This window comes from Aedes albopictus, chromosome 1 (assembly GCF_035046485.1).
Source record: "Aedes albopictus strain Foshan chromosome 1, AalbF5, whole genome shotgun sequence".
Classification (NCBI taxonomy): Eukaryota; Metazoa; Arthropoda; class Insecta; order Diptera; family Culicidae; genus Aedes; species Aedes albopictus.
The window spans coordinates 57224574-57240035 of record NC_085136.1 but is presented as its reverse complement, the minus strand read 5'-3'; the positions used below and the strand labels follow the sequence as shown (position 1 = coordinate 57240035).

At 44.6% G+C, this 15462-nt stretch overlaps 1 protein-coding gene across 1 annotated transcript; it reads left to right on the top strand.

Annotated features, from left to right (window-relative positions):
• The first annotated feature begins 227 nt into the window (after window positions 1-227).
• LOC109427521 (gamma-tubulin complex component 3) lies at window positions 228-9856 on the top strand. The gene is made up of 4 exons (XM_019703075.3): window positions 228-468; window positions 569-738; window positions 811-2865; window positions 9177-9856. Exons 1-4 carry the CDS (start codon window positions 378-380, stop codon window positions 9525-9527), a joined length of 2667 nt encoding a protein of 888 aa, XP_019558620.3. The 5' UTR covers window positions 228-377; the 3' UTR covers window positions 9528-9856.
• The last annotated feature ends 5606 nt before the right edge of the window (window positions 9857-15462 follow it).

Below are 15462 nucleotides of genomic sequence, written 5' to 3'. Positions count from 1 at the left end.
TTGCAAATTTGAACGAAAATAGAACGAACCTGTATGTCAGTTACAAAATTTCGGAACAAAACTGTTCGAATTTATAAATCTAGAACGCCTGCTGAAGAGGCCCAAGATGCAGTTCTAGATGCATTTTGTAACTCCCATACATTTTGTAACGCTCCTGGAGATGCCCTTAGCCGTCTAAAATAGACACCACAAAGAAAAAAAAAAAATCGCTGCTGTCATTCCATTCGACGAAAATAGTTCGTTACTTTGTGCATCATTTTCATCGCGAAACACGTCTTTTATTCGCGTATTTTCCCTAATAATCCGTTTCTCCAGTGCTTCCAATGGTCCATCCCCAACGGAAGACGAACCGGCAGTGAGTAGTTATAGTTCCAATCATGCATCACTCTCAGCAGCGTCATCAAAATTTCACCGAAATCTACGAGCTGCTGCGGAAGCTGTGCAAGAGCTTGGCAGGCGATCGATATGGTACGGTACCTATCGGGCGGATAGACAATCTGTTCCCAATTTTGCTTCGTTTGAGGGGTTTCGGTTCCGGTGGATTTATACTGGGTTGATTTTCTTGCAGAATCGGTGCTAAAAGGCGCGACCCAGTTGGTCATCAATACGCCCAATTTCATTTCCGGCGGGGGAAGCGATGAGAGTACGATCGTTGCCCGCATTGGGCAGCATTTGCGGTCTAGGAGCGCTGGGGATTACACACTGTTTCAGGCGCTGCACGAGCAGATGAGTGCTTATGTGAGTAGTGGGGAGAGATGGGGGTGGTTAACTGGTTGGGATTGTACCTAACTTTTCTTCGGAATGTTTCAGACGGACACCAAGCGACGAGCTCAGATTTTGGAGTTTCTGATGTTGATGGCCAACAGCGAGGGATCGCAAGCGATCAATGGACAGTTGTTGAATTTGAACGCCGAGCTGAGGAGCGACGTGAGTGGAGGGAGTTTGCCGGTGACGGATGCTAGCTCTCGATCTTCTGGAGCGGACTCCGGAAGTGGTGGGGGTTTGTCCAGTATATTCTCGAAGATCGAGCTAAGGTCCAGATCGACGGATAATGTTAGTTCCGGTTTGAGGATAATTCCGTTTAAGGGTGGGTCATCGGTGGTACAGGATGGCAGGAGTTCCACCACGTCCGGGGAGCTTTCCGAAGAGGAAGGCCTGGCCGCGTCGAACAACCTGCAGGATCAGTTGATCCAGGATGTGATCTACGCATGCACGGGTATTCAGGGCAAGTATCTACGGAAACACGTCGTGACAGGGGAGTTCAAGTTGGATCATATCAAGGGGAGGACGTTGAGCATCGGAGACGCAGGGATGATCCTGCAGCTGGCTGAGGTCGGTCATTTCCACGATCGGGTGGTGAAGTTTACGGATCCGAAGAGCGATTGCTACATGAAGGGAAACTTTGGACAGGGTTATATCGCGGCACTTCAAAGGGAACTAACCCAGTACTATGGAATGTTGGCGATCCTGCAGGAAGATTTGAACCGCCAGCGAAAGGAACGGACAGGAATGGTCGGCGGGGGTGATCGATTGACTCTGAAGAAGTTGCGCTTGTGGTTGACTAGTCCGATGGAACGTCTTCAGTGGCTGGCTCAGATCTCGGAGTCATGCAAAGAACTGAAAGGAGGCGCCCTGGCCACCATCGTCTACGATTACACGGCCAATGGAGATCCGGAAAATCGAAGGCTTGCCATGGAACTGCTTCGGTCAGCTTGTATCCCATTGCAACAGGCGTTGATCCGTTGGTTGATCGACGGAGAGATCATCGATCCGAATGGGGAGTTCTTCGTCGAGGAGATCTGTGAAGTCGGATTCGATCAACTGTGGCATCAGAAGTATCGAATCAGGAAGAGCATGCTGCCCAGCTTCGTTAGCGATGGGATTGCAAGAAGAATCTTGGTCATCGGGAAGAGTATCAATTATCTTCGGGAAGTGTGTCAGGATAAGACCCCGGTCAAGGCCAGGAACGATCTAAAGCAGTGTTTGGAGAACGACATGGATTCCATTTTCTCGACGATTAGCACCACCAAGCTGCACCAACTGATCGATAACGCTTACCTGAACACTTCCAAGCAGGTTCTGGATATCGTCCTGGGTCCGCACCGTCTGATGGACCACCTACAAGCCTTAAGGAACTACTTACTCCTAGGGCAGGGCAACTTCGCCGATATTCTAATGGAGAATCTCCAAGCCGAACTGGATCGTCCGGCCAGCGAAATCTATCAGCACGATCTGTTCTCGATTCTGGCTGCCGCCGTTCGCAACTCCTTCTCAGAGCAGGAAGAGCCCGAGGTCCTTAACTATCTGGACGTCCACTTCCTCACTCACTACGAGGGCGAATCCGGCTGGGATGTATTCGGCCTCACATACAAGGTATCCGGACCGCTCTCTACCATTCTCGAGCCGTCTCTCTGCCGCTATCAGACCTTCTTCAAGCACCTCTGGAACATGAAGCACATCCACTTCATCCTTTCCCGCACCTGGAAGTGCCAAACCCTGGCCGCCAAGTCGCTCAAATCACTCCAATCGCTGATCGGTCCGATCGTCACACGAGTGCAGCTGATCACCTCTCAGATGATCAACTTCGTCAACCAGATGCAGCTCTACATCCTGTTCGAGGTGATCGAGTGCTCGTGGGTGCAGTTCCTGCCACGGGTCAATCAGGCCAAGGCCCTGGACGACATTCTGGAGGCGCACCATCAGTTCCTGGAGGAGATCCGGATCGGGATCTTCCTGGACGAGAGTTCCCAGCAGATCATCAACACGTTGGAACACATCTTCGACACCGTGCGGAAGCTGGAGGAGTGGCGCGAGCGGTTCTATCGGCTGTGCTTTACGGAGTACGAAGCGAGGAGAGCCTATCAGGTGAGTAAATCCTGGTAAATGTCTAAAGAAATTATTTATTGAATGGATAATTTCTGGTGTGTAGTAAGATTAACCATACTCTTGATTAAACTTTCTTGAAAACTCTCTTGAAATTTCTCCAACAGATTCTCCCGAGATTTTTTGACTATTTCCTCTCCCAGAGGTCTTCCCGGGGTTCTTCCAAAGTTAAGGGAATTCTCCATAAGTTTATCACGGATTTTCTCCCTGAGATTGTCCCGGAGTACCTCTCGGATTTTCTTACAAACCGCTCTTAGGTTTTGAAAGATTACTGTTTAGTATTCTGCGAAAATACTGCCGCGAATGTTAAGCGAATTTTGCTTTACATTTTGAGAGAATTCTTCTTTGGATATTGAAAGGTAGTTCTGTTCCTGATTACAAGGCAACTCTGCTGCAAATTCGGAGAACTATGCTCTTGTATTCTGAGACACTCTTGTTCAGTATTTTTAGCGTAACCCGCGCGTAGGTCTTGAGATAATTATGTTCCGAATTCTGAAAGCATATACCTATCTCAAAATCTCTAGAAGAAATACGATTCGTAGAAAATGGTGCTCTATAATTCTGCTCAGGATTCTGAATAAAAAATCTGCTCAACATGTTGAAAGAAACCCTACGCAGGATTCAGTGAGAGTACTGCTCAGAATACTAAAAAAATACTAAGTACTCCGAGAGAATCTGGCTCAGCATTTCGAGAGATCCTGCTCAGAAGAGAATCTGAGGATTCATAGAGAAATCCTGCTTGAGCTTCTCAGAGAATTCTGCTCATAATCCTACTTAGGATTGCGATAGAGTCTTGTTCAGAACTCTGTTGGTATCCTGCTCCATTCAGAGGCAATCACGACCAAGATTCTGAGAAGTTCCTGGTCGAGACTTTAAGAAAATTCTGCTCAGTGTTCTGATGAACACCGACCAGTATGTTCAGAATTGGGCAGCATGCCCAAGTATTCGAGACATTTCTGCTAAGTTTTACAAGAGAAACCTTATTGCAAGATTTCGCCCGGTAGTGCCTTGATGAGATTTCTCCCAGTATATTTTCTTGAATCTCTCCCAGTATAACTCCCTAGCAAGGCTGCGACCATTCATTTGCAAAGATTTACATTCATTTGCTATTATCTCAGTTCAGAAGCATGCTATCGAAAAACAATGTATGAATGAATTTAAGCTTGTAATTTTATCTGAAAGTTTGTCGAATAACATTGGGGTCGCAAACGTATACCAAAGTCGTGAGCGAGCTGTGAAGGCAACTCTCCACGCGGTGAATGTAAATTTCATTCACGCTGTGGAAAGTTGCCTTCACAGCTCGCTCACGACTTTGGAATACGTGTGCGACCCCAATGTTATTCGGCAAACTTTCAGATAAAACTACAAGGTTGAATTCATCCATACATTGTTTTTCGATAGCATGCTTCTGAACTGAGATAATAGCAAATGAATGTAAATCTTTGCAAATCAATGGTTGCAACCTTGCTCCCTAGATTATCTCCAGCAGATACGGTGAGGAAAATTCGATCGATCGTCAATCAGTTCGGACGCGTTTTTTAATCGCTCCCGGTCGCGCACCTTTTTAATTGTAGCATACGTTTCATTTTTATTTTCGGTCGTACGTATCGTATAATCAAGTGTACATTAAAATGAGCTGCGAAATTTGTCTGTCAGAAACTGCCGCTGACTTAACTCTGTGGTCATGCATAGGGTGTTCGCGTCAATTTCATCCCGCGTGCATTGGCATAAATGTGCAAAGATGCTCGCTTCGTAAAAAGGACAGCAGGACGGATACCTCATCGTTCGTGTTGCCGTGCTGCAGCTCCTGCCAAAACATTGTAGCCACTAGTTTAGATTTGAAGTTACTTGTTGATCAACAAGAAATACTAACGGCACAGATCAACAAAAACACGGAGGTGATTCATCGCACCTCAATTAAACAAAGTAACATGGGCGTAATCGATGAAGCCGTTGACCGCCTGGAACTGCTAGTTACGGATATAAAAAATCAGCTTGCGATGGCGAAAAGCAGCTGTTTCACTGGCAACGTGAACACCGTCAAGAATCATATTACCGCACTGTTTGATAAGGGGCGTGAGTCATCAAAACAAAACATATCTACGGCTGTGAAATCGATGGTAACAATTTTATCCGACGAGGTCAAAACTCTGAGCAAGGACGTGAGGGAGCTGTCGTCTTTGACTTTGGACATCACTTCTTTGGAGCTTATGTTTGAACTTGACATATTAAACGAGTTGAAAGCGATATCGGCGAACATGATACCAGCACCTAACGCAGACATTGCATCTATAGATACCTCCCCCAGTCTACATGCCGAACTCAATGCAGTAATGACCACTAACCAAGACAATTCCGGATGGCGCAAACTTGGCTCAAAAAGTATTTGGAAAGCTGATTGGACGGACTACGACAGGCGAGTATCGCATCGGTCAATTCAGCAGAAACAAGCTGATAAAGCTAAGAGGCGCAAGAGACAGGCCCGACGTAATGAACGAAAACAATCAAATCGCCCAGCACCCCCGAATAATGGCAATGGCAGACCCGACCGACAACGGGATTACAATGCGCGTACTAATTATAATCAACGGAATCGTGAACTACTATCGGATAGAGAACTGCTTGTGGCAGCGAAGGATCGTTTTTCAAGACCGCCAACGAGCTATCGACCGACAATCCAGTTTAAACGAGTAGAAATTTTAAACCCATATCCATCGAATGAAGCACATCAGCGTCCCGTTGCAGTACCTCCCCCGAACCGGATGGCACCAAGAACTTCATCAGCTGCAACCTGCGAAGCATGCGGGGCATGCAGCCATTCGTGTTTTCAATGGAACTGACGGAACCTTCGAAGGTTGACAACGATCCTACACTAGAACTCGGTGAAGCTGAACTGGACTTGAGCACTTCTCTTCAGCAAAGAGAGGTAATTAGTTTTAATTATGACAATTCACCGTCAATTTCAAACGTGAATAGCATATTACCATTAATTTCTTCAGTTACAGAAATCCTAATTTATTGTCAAAATTTTAATCGCATGAAAAACGCATCAAAAATGAGCCAAAATAATAAAAATATTTTAGGCTCCTCATTTTCGGTTATTTTAGGAACCGAAACAAGTTGGAATGACAGCGTTAAAAGTGAAGAAATTTTTGGTAGTAACTATAATGTTTTCCGTAGTGATCGTGATTTAAACTTGACACAGAAAAAATCGGGTGGAGGAGTACTCGTTGCTATCTCCTCCAATTTTAATTCCGAAATCATTATCTCACCAAAATTCAGAGAATTCGAACATGTGTGGGTTAAAGCGAATTTTAATGGTGATATTCATATTTTTGCAACAGTTTACTTTCCCCCAGATCAAGCTTGTAAATCTACATACGAAGTCTTCTTCCATGCAGCGGAAGAAATCCTATCTAAACTACCTCCCGAATATAAAGTACACCTTTACGGTGATTTTAATCAGAACAGTGTCGATTTCATTCCAGATTTCGAAAATGAGAGTATCCTTTTACCAGTCATAGGGGAGAATGAAACATTACAATTCATTTTTGAGAAGTTTGCATGCCTAGGTCTTAATCAAATCAATCATGTTAAAAACAGGCGAAATTGTTATCTAGATTTTTTATTGACAAACATTCATGAAGACTTTTGCGTAAATGAGTCGTTAGTGCCTTTGTGAAAAAATGAGGCTTTTCATACAGCAATCGAGTTTTCTGTGTTTCTGCATAAAAATCACTTTCCCGATGAAAGTGTTTACGAAAATGTTTTCGATTACAGCAGAGCAAATTATTCTAATATCAGACAAAAACTAAATAGGGCAAATTGGCAATCTGTCTTGAAAATTAAACAGAATATTGAAACTGCTGTTGAAGTTTTTTATAAGTTGTTACGGGAAATTATTCAGGAAGAAATCCCGGTTATTAGGAAGCGTAGAAGTTTCGATTCGAAGAATCCCATTTGGTTTAACAGGCAAATCATTAATCTTAAAAATCGTAAGCAAAAAGCACATAAAGCTTACAGAATTAATGAAAATCATGCCAATTTGGTGAAATATTTGGATATATGTGATCAATTTAATGTTGCTATTTCGACAGCCTTTACTGAGTACAATCTAAAAACAGAAAATGAAATCAAATCATGTCCTAAGAACTTCTTCAATTACGTCAAGACTAAACTAAAATCATGCAGCTTTCCATCAAAAATAACATTAGATGAAAAAGAAGGAAATAATTCTGAAGAAATTTGCAATCTTTTTGCAACTTTTTTCCAAGAAACGTATTCGAATTTCTCAGACAATGATCGTGATTTCGCGTATTTTTCACATTTTCCTGAATTCTCGAGAGATGTTGGTGTTAGCCATATTAATGTTCAAGACATTTTGCTAGGTCTTAAGAATTTAGACGGCAATAAAGGGCCAGGACCAGATGGAATTCCACCAGTATTTATGAAAAATTTAGCAATGGAGCTCACAACTCCTTTGTTTTGGCTATTTAATATGTCACTCGATTCTGGTGTTTTTCCTAGGGAATGGAAAAAATCCTTCTTAATACCAATTTATAAGTCAGGCAAAAAAGCTGATGTCCGCAACTATCGTGGCATTGCAATTATTTCATGTATTCCAAAACTTTTCGAATCAATCATTAATAAAACTATGTTTGCCCAAATAAAAAATCGGATAACAAACGCTCAACACGGCTTTTTTAAAGGTCGTTCAACTACTACCAACCTTTTGGAATTTGTAAATTACTCATTGAATGTAATGGATAACGGTAATCATGTTGAGGCACTCTACACTGACTTTAGTAAAGCCTTCGATATACTTGACATTCCTATGTTGATTCACAAGCTTGAAAAAATGGGGATTGAAATAAGTCTCCTTACCTGGATTAAGTCATATTTAACTGATCGTCAGCAAATAGTAAAATTCAAAGAGCAAAAATCTAATCCAATTCAGGTTACTTCGGGAGTACCCCAAGGCTCACATTTAGGTCCTCTTCTTTTTATTTTATATGTTAATGACATTTCTTTTGTTTTAAATAAATTGAGGATTCTTATATACGCTGATGATATGAAGCTATTCTTGGAGATCAATAATGACGATGACTACATAGTTTTTCAGAATGAAATAAAAGTTTTTCATACGTGGTGCTGCAAAAGTTTATTGGAGCTTAATGTAAAAAAAAATGTAATATTATAAGTTACAGTAGGAAACAAAACACACCAAGTGTTCCAGTAGTATTAGGAAGCGAATATGTTACACGTTGTGAGAAAATAAAAGATCTAGGGATTGTTTTAGACTCCAAACTAACATTTGTGGATCATTATAATGCAATTACTCATAGAACAGGCAACATGCTTAATTTTATAAAACGTTTTAGTTATCATTTTCTAGATCCTTATACACTCAAAACACTTTATGTTTCTTATGTACGTTCAATTTTAGAATACTGTTGTGTTGTTTGGTCGCCTTATACTAAAAAATATGAAGAACGTATAGAGTCAATTCAACGTCAGTTTTTACTATATGCATTACGTAACTTAGGTTGGTCTGTAATGCCTCTGCCATCGTATGAATCACGTTGCTTGTTAATTAATCTCCAAACATTGAAAAGGCGTCGAGAGTGTGCGATGGTGTCGTTTATTAATGATGTTGCCACTCAACGCATTGATTCGTCTAGTATATTGTCAAAATTAAATTTATATGCTCCAACTCGCCAACTGCGTAGTAGAAACTTATTTGCTGTAGATTTTCACCGTAGTAAACGCTAAATTCGGTCCACTAAATCAGATGATGTCCACTTATAATCAACATTGTGAAAGGATTGATCTTACCATGACGCGGACAAAATTGAAAAAATACTTTTATGATACTCCAAGGAACTTAATAAATATTGTTAAGTGGAATAGTGCAATATAAAATGTACAACTAAGCTTACTTATGTAACTAACGGTCTACGAATGATTGACGCCAAATAAATAGAATAAATAGAAGAATGAAAGAATATATCCTGGGATTTCTCCTAAGGAAAGCAGAGAGGAATTACATTAGAAACTTTGAAAGAAATTGCAGGATAAATTCTAGTGAACGTGAAAAAAATCTGCGAGGAAACTCAAGAAAACCCGTAAGAGTTCCGCAAGAAACTCCAAGGCGAGTTCCGGGAAAACTTTCGAATAAAGGCCTGACAGATGAAAATCAAAATATCTCTGATTTCGAAATTATAAACTTACTATTGAATAGATTGATCTTGAGGTTTGTTGTTCCACTAACCTTCCAAATTTCCCACCCGCAGGATCAAATCAAACAGACGGAACGCACCGGCGACTACGGCGTCACCACGGAACAGATGCTCGAACGGGACGAGCAAGCGAAAACCTTCGAACAGCACCTGGCCACCCATCAAACGCTCCTGCAGGACATCGGAAACGAGTACGAGAATCTGGTAGGGCAGTTCCTCTACCAGCTGGCCATCTCGACGAGTGAGGCCCTCCGTCAGCTGGGGATGCGTCTGGACTACAATGAGTACTACAAACACCGAGATCGGCGGCTGAACGTTCCACTGACCTTCCAGCACATTCGCATGAGCATGGCGGCGAATAGTTTCCGCTCGCGGAAGGCCGCCTCCAGCTCGATGCTGTACTGACATCGCCCAAGTCCGGATGAATGTTCCAACAAGGAACCGTCACAGGAGGCACCCGTGGCCATACAGCGTTGTCATTTGAACTCACTTGTTTTAAGCACCAAAACCGCAGCAACCATTGCTGGTACGCTAAGCTACTACAATTGTTGCGAGTTGATGTGAGAATGCTCTCTCTCTAGAGTGCCAATGCGGTTGCCAAGCATCAAGCAATAGAGAACGCATAGTAAGTTAAGCCAATAGGTTCGAATGGTTGTAGCCCTTTGAAAGGGGTTACGGGGAAGCGAGAATCCCTACTCTAATATCCACTTAAATACAGTTGCATGTTAAACTCATTGGTTGGTCAGTATTTTGGTATGTTGTGAAAATCCTAAGATGTCTGACTGTTATTAGTTATTTTGGGTTTATTTGTTAAGTAAACAGTAGGCATGTCTATATATCATACATAAACAGACGTCTCGCTCTAGTAGCTTCCCGATAGTTCTCATATGTAAACGGAAGATTTAAATATTCATAGGTGCTTGACGTCAATGACTACATTTGTATGTGCCTATATGATCGAATATTTTTGTGATGAGTTTGCTTGTGGTGCTGGAGAAACCTAATCAGTTTCGCCCGAAAACCATATTCAATCGAACACCAGAGAATTCATTCGTTAAGTCTTTCTTCAGCTTCAACTCGTCTGGGATCCTCACGAGATATTAGGTAACAACCCCAGTCGCCGAATTGACAACTGAAACTATACGGACATCTTCCAGGTGTCACATCTGCTTCAACTCCTCCGTCAGGTCCTGGTACTTCGTTAACACTGTATGTAGGAGGGTTATCTACTTCATCCTTTTGTCATAAGCCACAATATCGGGCAGGTTGGCGCGAGTGAGGACTTTCGTAATGAGCTCGCGTCCCAGTATAGTACATTATTTTCTAGAACCGGGTCCTGGTTACTTGTAGTACGGTATCCAAGTATAGATGACAGTTCTCTTTGGTATGCTAGATCCTCCTTTGCATCAGTAGTTGTAAATAGTTTTGAACAGAGCTCAAATGAGATTTCATAACTATTTTTCATGTATGGGTGGAAAAAATGGCAATCTAGCATACCTTGGAGCTGTCATCTATACTTGGGTACGGTATAATCGTGGTCAGCCTCTCTTACAGTGCGGTTGCGCTACATTTCGTGACGGTTTTGGCTTTCTGCCGAATATGCTGGCAGCTGCTGGATCTGGGAGAAACAGTGCCTGGCTTTCTATAATACCTTTTCTTCCTTCTGCACGTGGCAAGGTGACCCTCTCGATGGACGACTTTGGGTGGTGCATTCGGTGCTTGGTGCACTGCTCGTTCCAACGACTCGAGGTCAGTCTTGGTCCACTTTACCACCCCACATCTGTGGGGCAACAGCAGGGACACAACAAACGTGTTCAACGCCTTCACCTTGTTGCCGGCTGACCGAAAACTCATCAAAACACAATGCATCAGTGCAAGAACTGGTCATGCAGCTTCTTGATCGTTTTATGGTGGATACCTCTAAGTTTCAAGAAGCTTATGTGTTTGTAGGCCCCGCCGCCGGGTTGATCGGCATTTGTCACTTCCAAACTTCATCCGGATGTCGTTGAATACTATTTTCGCAGGCAAATGTTGCATCCTATGTACTGATTCCACAAACAGCTTTAGATCGTCAATAAAGGAGTGAAAATTTTGTTGGATTCCTCCTCTCACCTTTCAATTGATAACCATAGTTGCAGTTGGTTGAGTGCTCTGTTAAGGGGTTGGTGGCAAATCAGAACCATAGCGAAATAAAGGAATCGGCTTGAAATGGTTTTTCGCTGATTCTAGGTGTTCTGGACCGTAACACAGCTATTGCTCACGTTTACGTTCTACAATTGCAGTTTCTTGAGAAGGTATGAGTGCGATACTGAGTCGCTCGTTTTCTTGTAGTTGACGTACGTTATGCTCAGGTTTCTCTGCTTATCGGTTGAATTGCTCCACAATGACGGCATATGACCTAATCTTTGCAGCCTTGCGTGTTCTTGCGACACCTTTGTTGTTCTTTGATCATCACATTGTTGGCAACGCAGTGGTTTTTTATCCTCATCGCTATTATCGCCGACATCAATTTGTACAGACTTTAAAGGCAAAGGTTTGTACTGAATTGGCTGTGTTTTGGACCTTAGGCTGAAGATAAGTGTTATCCCTGGTAATGAATTTTGATAGCTGCGTGAGGTCTCCCAGCACCATCTCGAAGCATTCCATAATCCGCCCGTGGATTGTCGTGAGTTTTTATACCAAAAATTGTATACGAAATCGGGTCCTGGTGTAGCATAGTTTCTAGTACACCGGGGCGTCCGTTTCACGTAATTCCAGAAGGCGGAAAGACCTCAGAAGAGTACCAGCAGGCAGAAAAGCCATTAGGAAAAAGAAATGAATTACCAGAAGATGGAACGACAAGACAAAACGTCTGTTCTCCAGGAGGAGCGGTTCACAACAGCGTCTGATCCCCATGTTAGGGGCGGCTGACCATCGTCCGAGTGCCAGGGAAGGACTCTAAGCTCAACTGTGCACTATGGTCCTCCGGAAAGTAGCCAGCCGTAAAAACCCATTGTAACGGAAAATCAGCTACAGAATAATACGAACCGAGATCAACGGCAACGACCCCAGCGAACAGAAAGGACATGCGATTGGAAACTCGATACGTGAAACTGCCAATCTGTCAACTTCATTGGGAGCACCCGCATACTCGTCGATCTTCTGAAGGACGACGGGTTCGGCATGGTACCGCTGCAGGAGGTGTTTTGGACAGGATCCATGGTGCGAACATTTAGAGGTAATCATACCATCTACCAGAGCTGCGGCAACACACGCGAGCTGGAAACAGCGTTCATCGTGATCGGTGATATGCAGAGGCGCGTGATCGGTTGGTGGCCGATCGACGAAAGAATGTGCAGGTTGAGGATTAAGGGCCGATTCTTCAACTTCAGCATAATAAACGTGCATAGCCCACACTTCGGAAGCACTAATGACTGCACTGAGGAGCACTGAGGACGCATTTTACGCGCAGCTCGAACGCGAGTACGACCGCTGCCCAAGCAACGACGTCAAGATCATCATAGGAGATTTAAACGCTCAAGTAGGCCAGGAGGAGGAATTCAGACCGACGATTGGAAAGTTCAGCGCCCACCAGCAGACGAACGGAAACGGCCTACGACTCATTGATTTCGCCGCCTTCAAAAACATGGCCAAACGTAGCACCTTTTTCCAACACAGTCTCCCTTACCGTTACACCTGGAGATCACCACTGCAGACGGAATCTCAAATCGAGCACTTTCTGATTGACGGACGGCACTTCTCCGACATTATCGACGTCAGGACCTATCGTGGCGCAACATCAACTCCGACCACTATCTGGTAATGGTCAAACTGCGCCCTAAACTCTTCGTCATCAACAATACCAGGTACCAGCGACCGTTACGGTACAACCTAGATTCAGCATACGCGCAGAATCTTGAGGCCGCGTTGCCAGACGAGGGCGAGCTCGATGATGCCCCTCTAGAGGGCTGCTGGAGTACAGTAAAAGCAGCCATGAGCACTATCGGGTACGTGGAACGGAATCGACGGAACGAATGGTTCGACGAAGAGTGCGGAACGGTTTTGGAGGAGAAGAACGCAGCGAGGGCGGTAATGCTGCAGCAAGGACCCGACAGAGCGTGGAACGATACAAACAGAAGCGGAAACTGCAGACCCGCCTCTTTCGGGAGAAAAAGCGCCGCCTGGAAGAAGCGGAGTGTGAAGAAATGGAACTGCTGTGCCCGAGGCTGTACTGTTCCCAAGAAACACTGAAGTTCTACCAGAAGCTCAACGCATCCCGCAACGGCTTCGTGCCGCGAGCCGAAATGTGCATGGATAAGGGCGGAATTCTTTTGACGGTCGGACGTGAGGTGATCGAAAGGTAAAAGCAGCACTTCGATCAGCATCTCTGAATGGCGTGGAGAATGTAGCCATGGGAGACCACAAGAAACGACGATGCCAGTGCAGCGGAGGACGGAAATGAACCAACTCCCACGCTGAGGGAAGTTAAGGATGCCATTCATCAGCTCAAAACCAACAAAGCAGCTGATAAGGATGGTATCACAGCTGAACTCATCAAGATGGGCCCAGAAAAGTTAGCCACCTGTCTGCACCGGTTGATAGTCAGGATCTGGGAAACCGAACAGCTACCGGAGGAGTGGAAGGAAGAGGTAATCTGCCCCATTCACAAGAAAGGCGACTATTTGGAATGTGAGAACTTCAGAGCGATCACTGTTTTGGATGCTGCCTACAAAGTGCTATCCCAGATCATCTTCCGTCGTCTGTCACCTAAAACGAACGAGTTCATGGGAAGTTACCAAGCCGGTTTCATCGACGGCAGGTCGATAACGTACCAGATCTTCACCGTACGGCAAATCCTCCAGAAATGCCGTGAATACCAGGTCCCAACGCATCACCTGTTCATCGACTTCAAAGCGGCATACGACATTATCGACCGCGCAGAGCTATGGAGAATCATGGACGAAAACGGCTTTCCTGGGAAGCTGACTAGACTGATTAAAGCAACGATGGACGGTGTGCAAAACTGCATAAGGGTTTCGGGTGAACTATCCAGTTCATTCGTATCTCGCCGGGGACTGCGACAAGGTGACGGACTCTCATGTCTACTCTTCAACATCGCGCTGGAAGGTGTGATGCGACGAGCCGGGCTCAACAGCCGGGGAACGATTTTCACAAAACCGGACTTTGTGGACGACATGGACATTATCGCCAGAACATTTGGAACGGTGGCAGAGCTGTTCATCCGTCTGAAACGCGAAGCAGCAAAGGTCGGACTTGTGTTGAATGCCTCAAAAACAAAGTACATGCCGGTAGGCGGAACCGAACACGACCGGATCCGTCTGGGTAGTAATGGTACGATAGACGGGAATACCTTCGAGGTGGTGGAGGAATTCGTTTACCTCGGATCCTTACTGACGGCTGACAACAACGTGAGCCGTGAAATTCGGAGGCGCATCATCAGCGGAAGACCATGCTCGAGGAGGACCTGCAAGCACTCGGAGTTTTCGAGCGACGCGTGCTAAGGACGATCTTCGGCGGTGTGCAGGAGAACGGTGTGTGGCGGAGAAGGATGAACCACGAGCTCGCTGCTTTTTACGGCGAACCCAGCATCCAGAAGGTCGCCAAAGCCGGAAGGATACGATGGGCAGGAACGCCGGACAACAACCCTGGAAAGTTGGTGTTCAGGACAGAACCGGTTGGCACAAGAAGACGTGGAGCGCAAAGCGTACGGTGGGCGGATCAGGTGGAGCGTGACTTGACGAGCGTGACTGAGGATGGAGAACGACAGCCACGAACCACGTATTATGGAGACATATTGTTGATTCAGTTTTATCTTTAATTTGATGTAATACTAAATACAGAGTAGTGTGCGGTAGTTCGGCAGCAGCAAAGCTTCGCGCGCTCGCTTTGCTAGATTTTTGCGATTTGTTTTTTTTTCTCTTCTCTCTGCGGGGCTCCGACGACGGGACAAGTGTGCGCGCGCCGTGGTTGAGTCGGTTCCGAATTTTTCGCTTCCCTTCGGCGCTAGTTTCCAATACACTTTTAGTTGATAATAAATATTTTCTTTCATTTTTTGCATTTACACAAAAGAGTGAAAAATGTTAGTTCGGGTTCGCCGGTCGAGAAAAAATCCGGGCGCCGACAAGTGAGTCGCGTTCAGTGTATTTCTGTGTGGAATAGACTAAAGGTTTCTGCTCCCTAGTGGAGTGGAGACGCGCGATAGAATTTTCTTTTTGGCTAGTTCTTGCGTCGAAAAGTGGTCGGTTGTTAACGGCGGTTTGTGTATATTGATCCATTGTCAAATCATATCACCAACCATAGGTGACTCCCGGACTGACAATGTACCTTACCCTACTAACAA

Coding starts and splice junctions, on each gene's coding strand:
- LOC109427521 (XM_019703075.3), top strand. CDS start 378: ATGCATCACTCTCAGCAGCGTCATCAAAATTTCACCGAAATCTACGAG. Junction 739..810: donor ACGAGCAGATGAGTGCTTAT/GTGAGTAGTGGG, acceptor GGAATGTTTCAG/ACGGACACCAAGCGACGAGC. Junction 2,866..9,176: donor AAGCGAGGAGAGCCTATCAG/GTGAGTAAATCC, acceptor TCCCACCCGCAG/GATCAAATCAAACAGACGGA.